This window comes from Euprymna scolopes, chromosome 2, assembly GCF_053919585.1.
Source record: "Euprymna scolopes isolate OS-2025 chromosome 2, ASM5391958v1, whole genome shotgun sequence".
Classification (NCBI taxonomy): domain Eukaryota; kingdom Metazoa; phylum Mollusca; class Cephalopoda; order Sepiida; family Sepiolidae; genus Euprymna; species Euprymna scolopes.
In genome coordinates, this window is record NC_136483.1 from 58200499 (window position 1) to 58217159 (window position 16661).

Sequence of the window (16661 nt, forward strand, 5' to 3'; positions counted from 1 at the left end):
CTATTTGATGGAGAGGAAGGCACGAGAAATCGAGCACAAAAAGTCTCATTGTTTTCTTAATCCTACTTCCCCATCTCATTTGTTACTACCAGATCAGGCTGTCCGAAGATACTTGCTTCCTGACCTAAAGTGTGCAAAGCATTGATATTATTGTTTTTTCCTTTCTCGTTGCAAAACTTAATCATGTTCTGCAAAGCCCCCCCCCCAAGACAAAACAAAAATACATAACAAAACAATTTTCTTCTACAAAATAATCAAATCAAACATCATGAATAAATATTTGAGAATATAAAGAACTTGAAGCATACATTTTTTCCCAAAATTACTAGATTCGGCATCAAATAAACCGAAAAAGATTAATGTGCCGTAAAACAAAACCACCATCTCATATTTAAAATATCTTTCTCCATACCTCATTCTCATTTCCTATTATTTCTCTATTATTCCCCTTTTATTTCTCTCTCATTTATTAACGTTTCTATTTTTTTTCATTTACTGCATCTCTCTCTCTCTCTCTCTCTCTCTCTCTCTCTCTCTCTCTCTCTCTCTCTATTATTTGTTAATCTCTATCTTTTCCTCACTCTCATTGTTTCTCATTTTTATTTTCCTCCTTATTTCCTCACACTTTTTCATTTAATCGCTCTCCTCTCCCCAATGTTTCTCATTTCCTCTCTCATTGTCTTTCTTCATATTTCCGTCTCTTCTTGTGTAATGTGTTGCTTTGTCCACTTCCTCTTTTTACACGCCCTTTCTCCACATCCGGTGCTTCAAGATATCAATTAAGTGTAAGAAGTCAAAATGAGAATTAAGAGATCTTATTGAATCATAATTTGTGAAAGGCTGATTTGATCGCGAATCAATCTACAGTCTTATTTTCAATTGTTGTCACAATTATTGGCTTTTATCATCAACAATCAAGATGCAAAACTATTTCCCATTGTAGCTGTCTTTTCAAAGCTAACATTTCCATTGTGGCTATGATTTCATTTGATATTATTGATAAACTACTTTTCTCTCTACGCGCTTATTAGCAATTGGGTCTCAAGGTGTTCGCTGGAGAATCTTAAAAAATACCATTTAGTAATGACTTGACATTTGACTGTTATTTCTATGATTTTTTAAATAGAAATTGCTCCAGTTAAGGCATGAAGCCACTTGATATAAGGAGCTCTCTCTCTCTCTCTCATAATATATCTCTCTCTCATATATATATATTACTTCAGTGTTAAAAAATTAGTCAAGGATAGATGTCAGATGGATCGATTCTGACCCAGAAAACAATTCTTTCTCCTTTGTCAAGACCTTCGCTCATGGAATGCGAAAACTAAAGAACAAAATAAGAGAAGCGAGAGTTACAAGCCTGCCGAAAGTAAACCAAACGTGATCAATTTCCTACTCCCTTTAGATTATTACATCAATTCAGTTCCGGTACGATCATGGCAATATCTTACAGAAGAGACCTTACCAGTCTTTCTCTACTCTATCATTATTTTCATAGAAGGTGCTCAACAGTTTCAATCTTTAGTTCCTCAATGAGCTTTCATTTCTTCCTCTGTGTACCAAAATCTAAATGGAATTTCCATGGACAGAGTTTCTTGCCATAAAATTTTCGCTTGTGAAACACATTCACACGGGATTGCTTCTCTGCAGGTTGTCTTCAAGTCCAGTGTCAACAAATACTTGTTGAACTGTTCTCTTAAGCAATAAAATTTTGTCCATTTCATTCATCGTTTTTAATTCTCTTATATTATTATTCATTATCCAACTGACAATTTCAGTAACTTTTATCTTTGAATTGCTTTTGGCCTTAGTAAGTGATGACTTATTATTATTAAAAAAATGCTATTTTTCTTAATTTTTTTATTTTCATTATTTTTTTTTTTACCAAAATTGAAGTTATAATTTATTAGTAATAATATGTCGTATTAAATCGAAAATGTAATGTAATGTAATATATATATATATATATATATATATATATATATATATATATATATATATATGGTAATATGAAGTAATAAATAATAATAAGTAGTACGATTTTACATAAAAATATGATTTATGGCTCCTAAAATTCATACTAGAACTGTCCTTAAGAACCCCTAGCATAGTGGATAGAGTACTTGGCAAAATTCAATTGGAAATTGGCACTCTTCTAGATGCTGAAGATTTGATCCACAGTATGGGTGACAAAAATGTAATTGTGGATTAAATAGAGAGCTCTGTTTGAAATTCCATGCAGATCCCTGAGTTTGACAAAAATATTCCCGAATTCGACAAGATACACCTGAAGAAAATCGGAGGCTACATCAACCAAAACGTTTAGAAAATAACACTCAAGATGAGAACAGTAGTTCAAAGAATCCAAATAATACAAACGTTTCTTAGGTTCTTCTATTTTCAATGCCGGGACACATTAAAAAATAATACAGTATATATATATATTTTTTACTCCGTAGTTACTTCACTAGTGTGTCATGAGTAGAGCTTAGTTGCTTTATAAAAATATTTTTGTGTTTCATTACCAAATATATATATATATATATATATATATATATATATATATATATATATATATATATATCAAGTAGAGTTTCAAGACGACTGGAAACAATGCTGGGAGAAGCAGAGAGCACATACAGCACCTAAAATGCCCAAATTGTCACCTGTCTAATACTAGCCAGGCTCAACGTTGCTTAACTTCAGTAATCTGACAGTAATTCAGTAATTATGCCATATATATATATATATATATATATATATATATATATATATATATATATATATATATACACACACTAGTAGTCATCTGTAGACAAACTGTTTTGCTGAATTACAGCTCTTCAGTGTAGCTAGGCTAGCATGCATCCCAAACCAGAGTTCGAACCTACAGTCATCAAGTTGATAGTCGGCAGTTTTACCCTCTGGCCTATTGGATCGGTGCCCACAAAATATCTCCTCAAATATCTATTTACATAAACATTTGACCGTCACTTATATATATATATATATATATATATATATATATATATATATATATATATATATATATATATATATATATATATATACGCACACACAAGAGAGTTAAGATTCTGAGGTAAAAAAGAAATGACAGTTCTATGATAATATTACCATTTTTCTATTTTCAGGATTTGCATGAGAAAGCATTCAAAGATTATTAAGAAGCAAATGGAGAATGTGAAAGAGAGAAAATACTTATTTTTAACCACATTAGGTACCGAGAGAGACCCCATGATTTTCCCTCTACATTCATATGTATATTTGTGTGTGTTTATGCATGTGCGTGTGAGGGTCTCGTTATATCTTGTGATGGACAGACATTTTAATCCTATATCTGACAGATATCTCAAGTGTCTTATCGGAAATTTATCATAATCTTTAATCTGATATAAACCATAATCTTTTATTTTATAACCCATCTGTATCTCTACAACCTATATTATTCTGATATCTCATGTTGAACAAGTAATATCAAGTGTATCTTGTAATTTATAATAGTTAAGTCACTGGAACCACAACAGTTTAGATATGCTTTATTTAATGGAGTATAAGACACTCATTTGATATCACAGTATTTATTAATTATATCTTTTTAGATATCTCTTATTTTAATCAATTAATAGCATTTTAACTTTTAATTAAAAATATGTGTGTGTGTGATACACAAAAGAAAATATAGAAAAAGGTGTAAAAATAAAGAAAATGAGAAACAGAAAATACGTAAAAGGCGGTAATTGAAATAATTGCAGCTAGTTAAAAATAATCATTAGTTATATATAAACTTTGGCGTGTGTTTTTATCGATTAAATATGAACACTGTAAGCAAGAAAGAAAGACAGATATCATAAGCATAATACAATATGAGTCTTTGCAAAAAAAAAAGAGCTAAATAAGGTTTGAATTCTGAGTGAAGAGCAAATACGTATAAGTTAAATGAATGTTGGATGTATTTTCATTTTCTCAGCCTGACTGGAATTTTTATACATTGTTAAGATCTTCTCATGAATATTAGTGATACTATGTGTATCATGAACATTTATGTTCTTGAAATTGGCAGAAACGATTGTTTGTAAATAAAGCGTTTTTGAAGGAAATATGAAAATTTTCTCTAACTCTAAATAACTGTAAAATGATATGAGACAGACTAAAGTATTAACCCAGATGCATGCTGGTTACAATATGTTTCTGAATTTTTAAGATGAGGATTGGTAATTTGCATTATTTAGATTATTCGGATTTTTGTTCTCAATCTGGAGTGTTATTCATACAACGTTTCGATCAATGCAACCTATAACCTTCTTCAGATGTAATTTGTCGAACTCAGGAATTTTTCTGCTAAACTAAATTTTGAACAAAACCCTTTATTTGATCTACAAGAACCTGTGGCGTAGGGAATAAAGTACTTGGTAAAATTCAGTTGTAATTTACAGTCTTATGGAGGTTAAAAGTTCAATTATCTGGGTGGGTGACACTTAAAATAAAATTATGAATTACTCAGGACTTTTACTCAGTCATGGTTGACGATTTCCATTGATTAAATAAAGGGTTTTGTTCTAAATTCTGAGTTTGACAGAAAGATGCCTGAGTTCGGCAAGATACACCTGAAGAATGTTGGAGGTTAAGCCGGCCGAAACGTTCTGTGAATAACATTCATAATGAGAATAGTAGTCCGAATAATCCAAATAATACGGTTTCAATGTACATTTCATTCCATTAAAAGAACTTGTCTAGAAAAACATTTTGCTTTTTCTCATCTTGGCCTTTGTCCATGTAACCTCCAATCTTCTTCAGGTGTATCATATCGAACTGAAGATTCTTTATGCAGAACTCAGGAACTCTATATATTTAATCTATAGCTGTAAATTGTCCTCGTCCTGTCAACCACAAGCTTTATAGTTGTATACGTTTGTAAATAAGCAGACTCTTAATTTCAAATGTACTCTCATAAAGGAAATCAAACGATGAATGTCCCAAATATTTTCTTTACATTTTATTATCATATTTCACCGATCAAATACTCGTTTTTCCTTTTGTTTTATTTTCTGATAATCAACCTTTATCATTCAAACAATTAAGTTCTGAAGGTTTGTATCAAGTTATTATTCTTTTTGTATACAGGCAAGTGTAAAGAACAAATAATATTGCTAAAATTAATCCAATAAATTAAATGTTGTTCAAAAAAAACAAAAAAACAAAAAAAAAACACAAGCTTAAAAAAAGAAGTCAAATAAAAAGAAGATTTTTCTAAACGTCGAAATCGCTTTTGTTTTTTGTTTGTGGGTGATTTGTGTTGAAATCCCCAAGACAATATCTTGCAAGACAATCGGCAATGCATATTCACGGGGAGAGAAACAATTAACGGAAATAAATTCAAAAACGATTCTCGCTTGTTGTTTTTTCTTGTTTTTTTTTTTCTTTCTTACTTTGTGTTTTATTTTCAAAAATATTAATAGTCATAATTCAACCCATTTGGCACGTGGAATTGTTTAATTCAATCAGGTGTGTGTCTTCATTCAATATCTGTCAGACCTTGTCACATAATTATGAAAATTATTCCGGCAGAGAGAGAGAGGGAATAAATTATGGTTTTGTAAGACAGGCCGGCTCAAATAATGGAGTCTGTCGATTTGATTAAGTTTCGAGTGTGGCGAGGAGGCAGGGACGTCCAATTGCAAAACTCTCTCACACCCATGCCAAATATTACCCACCAACTCCCGATCAGTTTGAAAAATTAAAAAAAAAAAAGAAAAATAGTTTTAAATAAAAGAAAAATCAACTATTTATTTAGTTTATTATCTAGCAATAGAAAGTAGAAATAATATAATTAAATCATTGGGAAAGTTTGAAAACAAGTATTAACAATTCAAAATTTATAGTAAATAAAAACTTTGAATCTCGAGAAAAATTAACATAAAATCTGATATTTCGTTTCAATTATGAAAGCATAAATATAGAAACAGGTTTATTTCTAGTTCATTCTTGACAAAGTTTCATAACTGAAACGAAATATCGAATCCAAAGAAGCATGATTCTGTATTACTTTTTCCTATTCTATTTTAATTGGTTCTTTGCTTACCACCTTTCTTCCTATCTATACCAACACGATGGATTTTTTAAGAAAAATAAATCAAAATCATACTTTGATATTAAAGACTTTGGTATTAAAGAATGCTATTCTTGAAACATTTTGGCTGATGTAACCTCCGACCATCTTCAGGTGCATCTTGTAGAATTAGAGAATCTTTGGGATCTCGGAAATCTATACTTTAATATATCTTGAGCGATATATAGTCATCCATATTTTAACTGTCCCACTGGAATTACTGAATAAAGTTTCCATAATTATACACATTTTTTCCACACTGTTATTCATTGTATATGTCGAAAATATACTTATAGGTTTTGTTTATTATATCTGCTAGGGGTTTTCTTTGTTTTTTTTTTTTTAGCTTTTAATTAATTCCTAACCTGTCAAATGGAAATAAGTTCCTTTTCATTTTAATTGAATTTATTTTTCACAAATTAAAAAAAATCAGCCAATACTTATGAAAAGGTAAAACTTATTTTTTTTTTACCATGGTAAATGCAAATGAATTTTTTGTGACCAATTTAATCAATAAAAAGCAATATCTGAATTCTGTAATTCTTTAAAAAGTATGGGTGGTGTTGTTATTGCTGCCACGAATTGTACATTTGGTGTGCGGTATTCAGATTATATCTGGATTAAATTATAACATTTTTGCTAATATACTTGGAATAAGTGTAATCTACATTTCCTGTTATGTTATGAGCTAAATAGTAAGGTAGGCTACAATCTAAAAAAAATTATAACAACTAATCTTGAAGAAAGAAAATTCCAAAATTACACTAGTTGTCATAGTTCTATCAGCTCCAGAAAAAAGTACTTATGCAGAATAAGGACCATGATGTTGTGGAAATTTTTCTGCCAGTTTATGTAAAATGCTGAAAGGTGCCAAAACACCGAGCCAATGAAATCGTAGCAGCCAATGTCATTAAAAAAAAAACATTTATTTGCTATTATTGGTGTATTGTCAAAAAATAATGTATTTTTATTTGAATTTAAATTTCTTTTGCACCGAAATTATCAAAACGTTAATGTGTTTATTTATCTATATAAATAAACGAGATCGATTTTGTTCAGTTTATTATTTTTTATTTCTCCAGCAAGGCGTGATGACATTTGTTGTAAGTAGCTAACAAGTATCTATAAGTAGGAGGAAAACAGTCAGCAAGAATAGTTCTGCAAGCTTTGGAAAAAAGTTACCGGTTTGCAACAAAATTATGAATGAAGTATTTATTATTTAAAATTACTGTTTCAAGTATTTTAAGTAGAGGAGTTTGCAAAGCGATAGGAGACTGATGGAGAAATCTTGTTAAAAATAAAGAAAAAACTAAAGTGGAGAGTTGGAGTAGAAAGACGGGAGGTAGGTGAGATCAAGCCCTACTATTACTATTAATTGATCATTTGTATGGATGGAATAATAAGGTTACAATATAAAAGCTATAAGGTTAATATGGAAATTTTAGAAAGCCAAATAATGGTTTAAAATATTTTATTAAATGATTAAAATTGTTTTGTTTTTTTCGAAGACTTTCGGTAGAAAATATGTTTTTAAAGAAGACTTGTTTTTTGTTATTTTTTCTCTCTTCATTTTGCTGGTGATATTAACCCTGACGAGGCAGCTACTTATATAGAGAGAAAAGGATACATCGGGTGTTATTGACGATTGTTGTCAGTTTGAAGACGATCTGTTTGTATGATTGGCGCTAATCTTAAATATAAGTTTAATAATGTCTTTAGAAAAATTATTTTGTAAGGTTAATTTGAAAATTTTTGAAAATCAAATAATTTTACAAAACAATTTATATTTTAAAACATTATTTGATTTTCTAAATTTTCAAATTAACTTTACGAAATAATATTTTCTAAAGATGTGACCAAACTTCTATTTATAAAACAATGTTATCAGTCGAGTTTCGAGAGTTAGTAACTTTGTACCAATCGGTTTGTTAATTGACATTACGTTATTAAAATTATCAAGTCAGAAGGATGTACATATAAGGACTTGCCTAAGACACCAATTCTTTTTGCATCCATCTCGACTACAATTATTTCTCTTAATTGATGAACGATATGAAAATGTACTTTCACTGATGCTCGTATTCTATGGGTATTATGGAAGTCCGATTTATGTGCTGTATCTATCAAGTTCAAGCCAGAGACAAAATAAAATACTGGTAATGAATAAAAATCCGGGCAGGTTGATTTTCCTTTTCTAATATTTGTTCATGAATAATGCATTGTGTCTAATTTGTCCTCCCATTATTGTTATTATCTAATCCGCATGGAATCATAATGAAAATCAGGAATTATCCTTCCACCAATTAAAACGGATGCAGACAAAAGAAACGAGTTGAGGAGAGAGGGGGGGGGCGAGATTACAAAAACTGACTTGATTTTATTTCTCAAATATAAAATTCATGAATAAAATAAAACAAACAAATGAAGTCTAATTTCAATTTTATTGGTGATTTTTATCGCCACTCGTCCAATTAAATTTCAGGATTAACATAATATTGTTTTTCCAGATCAAATTCTAATGAGGATAAAAGCTTAGATTTTCTTACTAACATCCACGTGGAGGTCCGCGTTTTAGTTTTGTTATCATTAATTAGGACATTACATCTTGCTTTGTTTAGACTAGCAAAAGAAAAAACAAACAAAAAACAATACTCAAAGACTCAACCTTTCGGGGTTAGCTCATACCAAAATCAGATCCTCTGAGTCTAGGCCATTTTTGGGGATGGTTTGTTCTCTGTAAATATGGTCTTGGTCCACCTTCCCAGGTTTTATTTTCTCGACTTTTGAGAAAGGGTTAGAATATTGTTAATCACGAGAGCCGTCCTTATCGAATAATGCTGACGAGGCTGCACATGCAATTTTTTTCAGGGTCACTCTCCTTTTAGTCAGGGCTCTCTTCTTTTAGAGTGCTGCTTTCAGATTCCCACTTTCCAATCTTGTGTCACATCTTCCTACCACAAAATGGAGATAAACAAAATTCCTTGTCCTTTTGCCTAGGAACAAAATATAGTGGAGAAATACTTTTATACGGAGGCAAGTTTGTATCTTTGTCTCAATACAGTATTTCTTTTTGGAGAGTTGGATTTCCCTCATTGAAATCCGACTTTGAGTCTAACTTTGTTCCCGTTGAGAAATAGGTAAATAGAAACTCCTTCGCCTTTTAGATAGGTGCAAAGTGTAGTACCTGTTTTGATACTACACTTCTTCTTTCATGCCCTCGATTAGTGAAAGATAAATCTTTCTAGAGAGTTGCAGTTTTGCATTTTTGGCCTAATCCAGAGTTCTTCCTTTTTGGGAGCTGGAGTTTTCCCAAATTAAAATCCGACCTTGTCTGAATTTGCCCTGTTGGGGAGGCAAGTAAATAGAGACTAGATATAAAAATGTGGTATTTTAGTAATGCTCTATTAGTATTTATTACTTTTCTTGAACTGAATTCATCAACGTTTGTTTTTCTAAGGACTTTTTACTATATATATAATCGAAAAAAATACAAGCTAAAATATGCTTCAGCCCTGGGATTAAGTAACGCTTGAAAAATTCCATTCTAACCTAAATTTTCTAATTAGTTGAAATTTACAATTAACTAATTACTAAATTTCTATATATCACGTTCACCCTCTCTCATTGCATGTTGTTTAATTCCTCTCCCCACGACTGACCCTCTTATTTTATACAATTTTGCTTCAGTCACTCTCCTGTTGTTTATTAACTTGTAGAATTAAAAAAAACAAAAACCTTTTACATAAAACTAGCTTTGCAAACTTACACTTTTCTGACTCAACCAACTTAACCCAAGATCAATGGGTTACTCAACGGATCACAGTAATTTAGTAAATTACAAACACACATACTATATTTATTGTATAATGTTGTGGAGCAAGGTTTCTTTGAATAGAACAAGATGACTTGCTTGGTGACCCAATAAATATTTTCTGGGGTCATAAAGCCAAGTAGAAAAGGTCTTTCTAAATTTAAGAAAAACACACACACTTGTATATATATTTGCGTGTGTGTATATGTAGTAAGTTATGAAAATATATATGGCAATTAAGTTACACAAAATTTTCTGCATTTTGTCCTTGTAAGGACTCATCAGGCTAATGCGTAAAACTGATATTACCGCATGTTTATATATATACCTATGGCATTGTTTGCTAGTTAACCAATCAGACTCTTTGTTATTCTGATCCTAATTTTCACGTGCCAACAGCCATGCTTTTATCAGACAAAGATCGGCTTTCTATTTCACTTTTCTTTGTTAAATTTGGGAGAGAAAAACCAATCCTTCTTTATGTATTAAAAGATGATCTTGTTTTAACCTGTGTGTGCTAAGATATGTTCTCTTAAATTTTGTTCATATTTTAGTTGTTATGTTAATACAGTTCTTTTTATTTATTAATTATTATTAATGTCGTTTTTATATATAGTTGAACGAAAAAAAACGACATTATTTTTGCACCAACCTAATATATACATGAAATTATCAATCTTGATGGAGACAGTTGTCAATAGATGACCATATATATATATATATATATATATATATATATATATATATATATACAGTGATGATCATATTTATTGGCACGGTAAAATAAAAGTTAAATTTTGTCTAATAAATTCTAAAAAAGGGATTAAATTAAAGAAAATAACAAAGTATATTATGTATTTTTAACTGGCCTTTCCGATGCAGCAATCTGATTTTAGAAAAAATAAATAACAAAGGAACAACAAACATAATTGCAAAAAACCCTTGTTCAAAATTATTGGCACGGCTTTGTTTTTCTTTTAGTATCAGTATAATATCAATCAATTTCCGGTTTACGTGCTTTCTGAACTTTTTTATAGCCATATTATGCTTGTTTAACGCTAATTCAGTGAATAATTTTTTTCAGATAATTTTTAGATAGCGATTTATTTAAACTATTATAAGTGACTAAATTATAATTTTCAATCGCCATGGTTAAAACTAAGGAACACAGCGAAGACGTCAGGAAGCTTGTTGTAGCATGCCATACCAATGGGGAGGGCTATGATAAGATTTCAAAGAAGCTAAACCTTCCCAAATCCACTGTTAGAGCCATAATAAACAAGTTCAAATCGCAAGGCCACGTTATGAGTTTAGAGGGTAGAGGGAGAAAAAGGATTCTTTCCCCAAGAGATGAACGGAAAATTGTTCGACAAGTAAAACAAAACCCAAGGATCTCTGTTGGGGAGCTTGTTGATGAACAGAGCACCTCTGGAGTGAATGTATCTCGACATACAGTTGGTAGAGTTTTGAAGAGAGCTGGTTTAAAAGCATGTCGTCCGAGAAAGACTCCCTTATTGAAGTCTATGCACCTGAAAGCAAGGCTAGCCTTTGCAAAACGTCATATTGATAAAGATGTTGCATTCTGGAAACGTGTTCTATGGACTGACGAAACGAAAATAGAGTTATTTGGCCATAATAAAGTGTCTTATATTTACAGAAAATCTGGCGAAGCTTTCCTGCCTAAGAACACCATACCCACAGTGAAGCACGGTGGAGGCAGTTTGATGTTTTGGGGATCCTTTGCTGCCTCTGGACCAGGGCGACTTGTTAAGGTCACAGGTAGCATAAAAAAGGAAGATTATGTTAAAATATTGGATGAAAACCTGAAAGACTCTGCTAAAGAGCTCTCACTTGGTCGTCGTTGGTGGTTCATGCAAGATAATGACCCACAGCATTCGGCTAAACTGACTAAGAAATGGCTTGAGGACAATCATATTAATGTTTTGGAGTGGCCATCACAAAGCCCAGACCTTAATCCAATTGAAAATTTATGGAGAACATTAAAATTGAGGGTAATGCAAAGGAAGCCTAAGAATCTTATTCAATCGGAGGATTATTGTCAGGAAGAGTGGGCTAAAATTACTACTGAAGAGTGCAACAACTTGGTTTTAAACTATGAAAAGCGACTGAGGAAGGTAATCAAGGCCAAAGGCTATACAATTGATTATTAAATAAACCGTGCCAATAATTTGGAACAAGGGTTTTTTGCAATTATGTTTGTTGTTCCTTTGTTATTTATTTTTTCCAAAATCCCATTGCTGCATCGGAAAGGCCAGTTAAAAATACATAATATACTTTGTTATTTTCTTTAATTTAATCCCTTTTTTAGAATTTATTAGACAAAATTTAACTTTTATTTTACCGTGCCAATAAATATGATCATCACTGTATATATATATATATATATATATATATATATATATATATATATATATATATATATATATATATATATATATATAATTTATTTTCTGATATTTGGAGTCACAGTAATCACAGCCCAATAGATATTTTAAGTATTTTAAAAGTAACGCAATTATCTAGCACTGTATATATTTCAAAACAAGATAAATTCCTAATTTACTGACAAAGTAGATTTAATTTGCACAGCTATTTTTTCTTGGGAAGAATACAAAACAGATCGAAACCGCTAGAACAAAATGACTGAGTAAAAATTCCCTTACCTACGTAATACAAAATTTACAAACTGAAACTAAAAAAAAAGAGATCGGCAGATCGAATAAAATCAACAGAAAAATTGAGAAAAAAGAAATGTGCCGTATTTAACCAGACTTGCCTCGATATATATATTGTTTCAAATAAAATTTTCTATTCAAATATAAATCTTTAAAACACAAATTTCCTTCAAATAGTTCAATTGTGCAACAATAAGCTATACATACTCTCTCTCTCTCTTTCTCTCTCTCTCTCTCTCTCTCTCTCTATATATATATATATATATATATATATATATATATATATATATATATATATATATATATAAGGAGATAGATTTTATTGATTGATTTTCAGTATTTACTACAACAGTGCTCAATACGTGAGTAGAGCTAAGTAGTAAGTTATGAAAACATATATGGAAATTAATATATTGTTTTCTGTGTTTCATCCCTATAGAGAATCGTTAAATGCATGCAGTTTGTGTTACTGGGTGTTTTTATATATACATGTCGTGTTTAGTTTAGTTAGCTTACCAATCAGATTCGCTGTTATTTCCGCCCACAGGTTAATGTTTCCATTAGCTAATAGAAGGGTTTCTCTTAGACAAAAGTCTAACTAACTTGTACTTCCTCTACCTGAATTCTATTTTGCATAGGAGTGAATCAACCTTATTTTTTCTGCGAATGTGTTGAAATAATAGGTGGCCTTATTTTGACATGTGCATGCTTGGAGTACTTTTTCTTATTTTTATTTTAGATGTTGGATGTTTATTTAATATATATATATATATGTATATATATATAAGGGAGATAAAGAGAAAGAAAACCTTATGGAAGAAGCTACCATCATTGTTAAAAAAGAGATAACTGAATGCTTACCAGGATCTAAGTGCTCACTCTGCCAGCCTTGAGACTGACTACTCATACTTGATGATTTGTTGTAGTAGTTTTCTGTTTCATCACCAACACTTTCAACATCATCGTCTGCTGGAGATATAGAACTTATGGTGTTGCTCTTTAAGCGCTTGTTTGGGTTCCCTGAAGGACTTAGAGCTGGCTGGCCATTGGCCATGTTGGGATGCAAGGGTCCGACCATCGGTTGTGGGCTATAGTTGAAGTAACTGGGGCTATCTGTTTTACTGGAAGTTAACATAGGGTGGGTTCCATTTTGAGGCATCATAATTGAAGCTGCAAGAATAGAAAAATTATAACATCAATTAATCACAGCTGTAAAAAGTACATAACAAAAAGAAAGAGCAACCATACCTGCTTTATGATAAAATGTCGAGTTAGATTTATTATAAGTCTTGTGATATTAAAGACAGACCTAATTAATTCCCTTTTACTATAATTGTTTAACATACCTCGCTTACACACACACACACACACACACACACACACACACACACATTATATATATATATATATATATATATATATATATATATATATATATATATAATGTGTGTGTGTGTTATGAAAATATAAATGGAAATTAAGCTACACAGAATTTTCTCCTCGTAAATACTCATGGAATCGATATTACTGCATGTGTTTATATATACATGTATTATTGAGTCTTTCTGCTAACTAATCAGATAATCTAATAAGTTGTTTTAAATAATGCAGATGGTTTAATTTCCAAATTTTGAAATTAAATATCGTTTATAAAAACAGCAAACATCAATAGATTCCTTTCATTGAGCTCTATGAGATTAGCTTAATTAAAATCAAGTCTTTTTTTTTAAGCATAAAAATATTTTTGTGAAAGGCGATTTTAGGAGTTCCCTCCCCTCTTATTCCCCACATATTTTTTTATCACATCTTTATTTTTTTTTGTTACTCGAGTGAATCATCTTTCAACAACTTTATATCAAAATGGACATAAACTGCTTTAAGAACTGAATTATGACAAAGTTGTAGTGAGTAACTAAATGTTGACCTGATACATATCATACACATACTGTCGTATAGATATATGTATCAGGTATGTAGTGCTTTATATATCTGTACAAGTTTTCTATAATAAGTACTAGTGTATCAATGTGAACTATAATAGTTGCATGTGTAATGACAAAGGCGACTTCAGACATATTCTTGATTATTTTGGCAGGAATTCATATTTGTTGAATTATTGAAAACTCGTATAATGTTAGACGAACAATTCAAATCAATTAGAGCTAATTACAAATCAATACAAGATGTATCTCAGATTATATGATTAAAAAAGTCTAATACAAAAGGATGCAATAAATGTGAATAATTTTGCTCGAAATGGGTTTATGAAACATTTGTTAAACATTTATTTCAATGAGTGGCTTATATAAAACCTGGAAACACTGTTTCTAAATGCCAGTCAAGTTGAATGCCCCCTCTCTTAAAATCTATACAAAACAATCACAATTTATATGAAAAATAAAAGCAAGAAAAGTATAAAAACTTAAAAGCACAAATTCCTTACTCGTTTTGAAAGTGTGGGCGAAATGATTCAAATAAGAAAATTGGCTTCAAAACTTTGTAATTTGTTTCTTTTCGATATATTTTTTCCTCCTTGCATTTGAAGTTTTTTGCTATTATTGTTTACCATTATCTGATCCCAGCTTTTGCAGTTTTTTGTTTGAAAGGATTATTTGATTTTTTTTACCCTCTCTTTCTGTCTGCTTCCTCGTCGGAAAGTTGAAACACGTTACACACACACGTGTGTTATATATATATATATAAAACCCTATTTAAAAAAAGAAAATGTGTTTTACAATACTGTATGTCGTAGTATATTCCATTGTTGTTTTGTTAATTTTTATTGCATCTGGACATTTATGTTTGCTATCCTTTTAATTTCATATTCCATTTTAAGCATATGTATTTTTATTAAATTAATACGTGATGGGGTTGAGTAAAAGAATATATTATAGGTAAGTCTGTATTGCTTTTTAAAGTTTGTTTTGTATATGTTGATGTCAATTAAAGAAGTATTATTATTATTAAGATATTATTAAGATAGCTAATAAATTCGTGCGTATGTAGGGGGGGATAAGATTGTTTGAGAAAAAAATTAAAGGCAATTTCCATTATTTATTGTGTATAAGTAATCGACCCCCCCGACCCCCCTCCAATGACAAGAATATTATTTAATAGACACTGAGTAGAAAGATATGGCTGACCGTCTCTCTCTGATATGCATACCATATTATTGTGGTATAAAAATAACAATCCGTTTTCTTTCAACTCTGTAATATTACAAAATATACAAAAAGGCTGATTGGGAAGCCATCAGGGAGCTCATCAGAGATGCCCCATGGCAAAATATCTTTACTCTTCCAGCGGAACAGTGTGCAAATGAGACAACTGAATGGTTCAAAACTGCTATTGAAGCACATGTTCCCGCACGGAAATACTATAGCAAGCCCCACTCCCCCCAATGGTTTACTTCTGCTTGTGCAGCTGCCATTTGTCAAAGGCAGCATGCGTTCCGCAGATTCAACCGACATAAGTCCAGCTCAAATAAACAGAAGTTTATAGAAGCTAGAAATAATTGTAAGAGAGTGATAGACACAGCTAAGTCAGATTACTCTGAAACCACCAGAAAGCGCATCGAAGCACAGAAATTAGGAACCCGGGATTTTTGGAAAATCTACAACAGCGTAGTTAATAATGGACAGTCAATTATTCCCCCACTAACAAACAATCATGAGGTTGCTTGCACGGCAACTGACAAGGCTAATCTGCTTGCCAGTCGGTTTGCCTCAAACTCCACACTGAACTCGGTACACCACTCACTCCCTGATTTTCCTCTGCGAACAGACGCCACACTTGACGACTTGAAAATCACCCCTTCTCAGGTACATGCTATTATAAAAAACCTAGACACCTCTAAAGCATGTGGACCAGATCTCATCCCGGCTGTGCTATTAAAAAAATGCTCTGCCGAGGTTGCTCCAGTTCTGTCCAAACTTTACAATAAATGCCTTAACGAATCTTGTTTTCCCGACTGCTGGAAAACCGCCTCTGTGGTACCAGTCTTCAAGAATTCTGGTGAAAGAACTGA

The 16661-nt window shown here is 31.3% G+C and overlaps 1 protein-coding gene across 2 annotated transcripts in view; it reads right to left on the minus strand.

Annotated features, from left to right (window-relative positions):
• The window catches only part of LOC145291508 (uncharacterized), a 783169-nt gene that overhangs the window by 160644 nt on the left and 605864 nt on the right, over positions 1–16661 (minus strand). For both annotated transcript variants that reach the window (XM_080137475.1, XM_080137464.1), the window contains exon 6: positions 13496–13804. In XM_080137475.1, coding sequence (XP_079993601.1) covers positions 13496–13804 — 309 coding nt within the window. The remainder of the gene's footprint in view (positions 1–13495; positions 13805–16661) is intronic.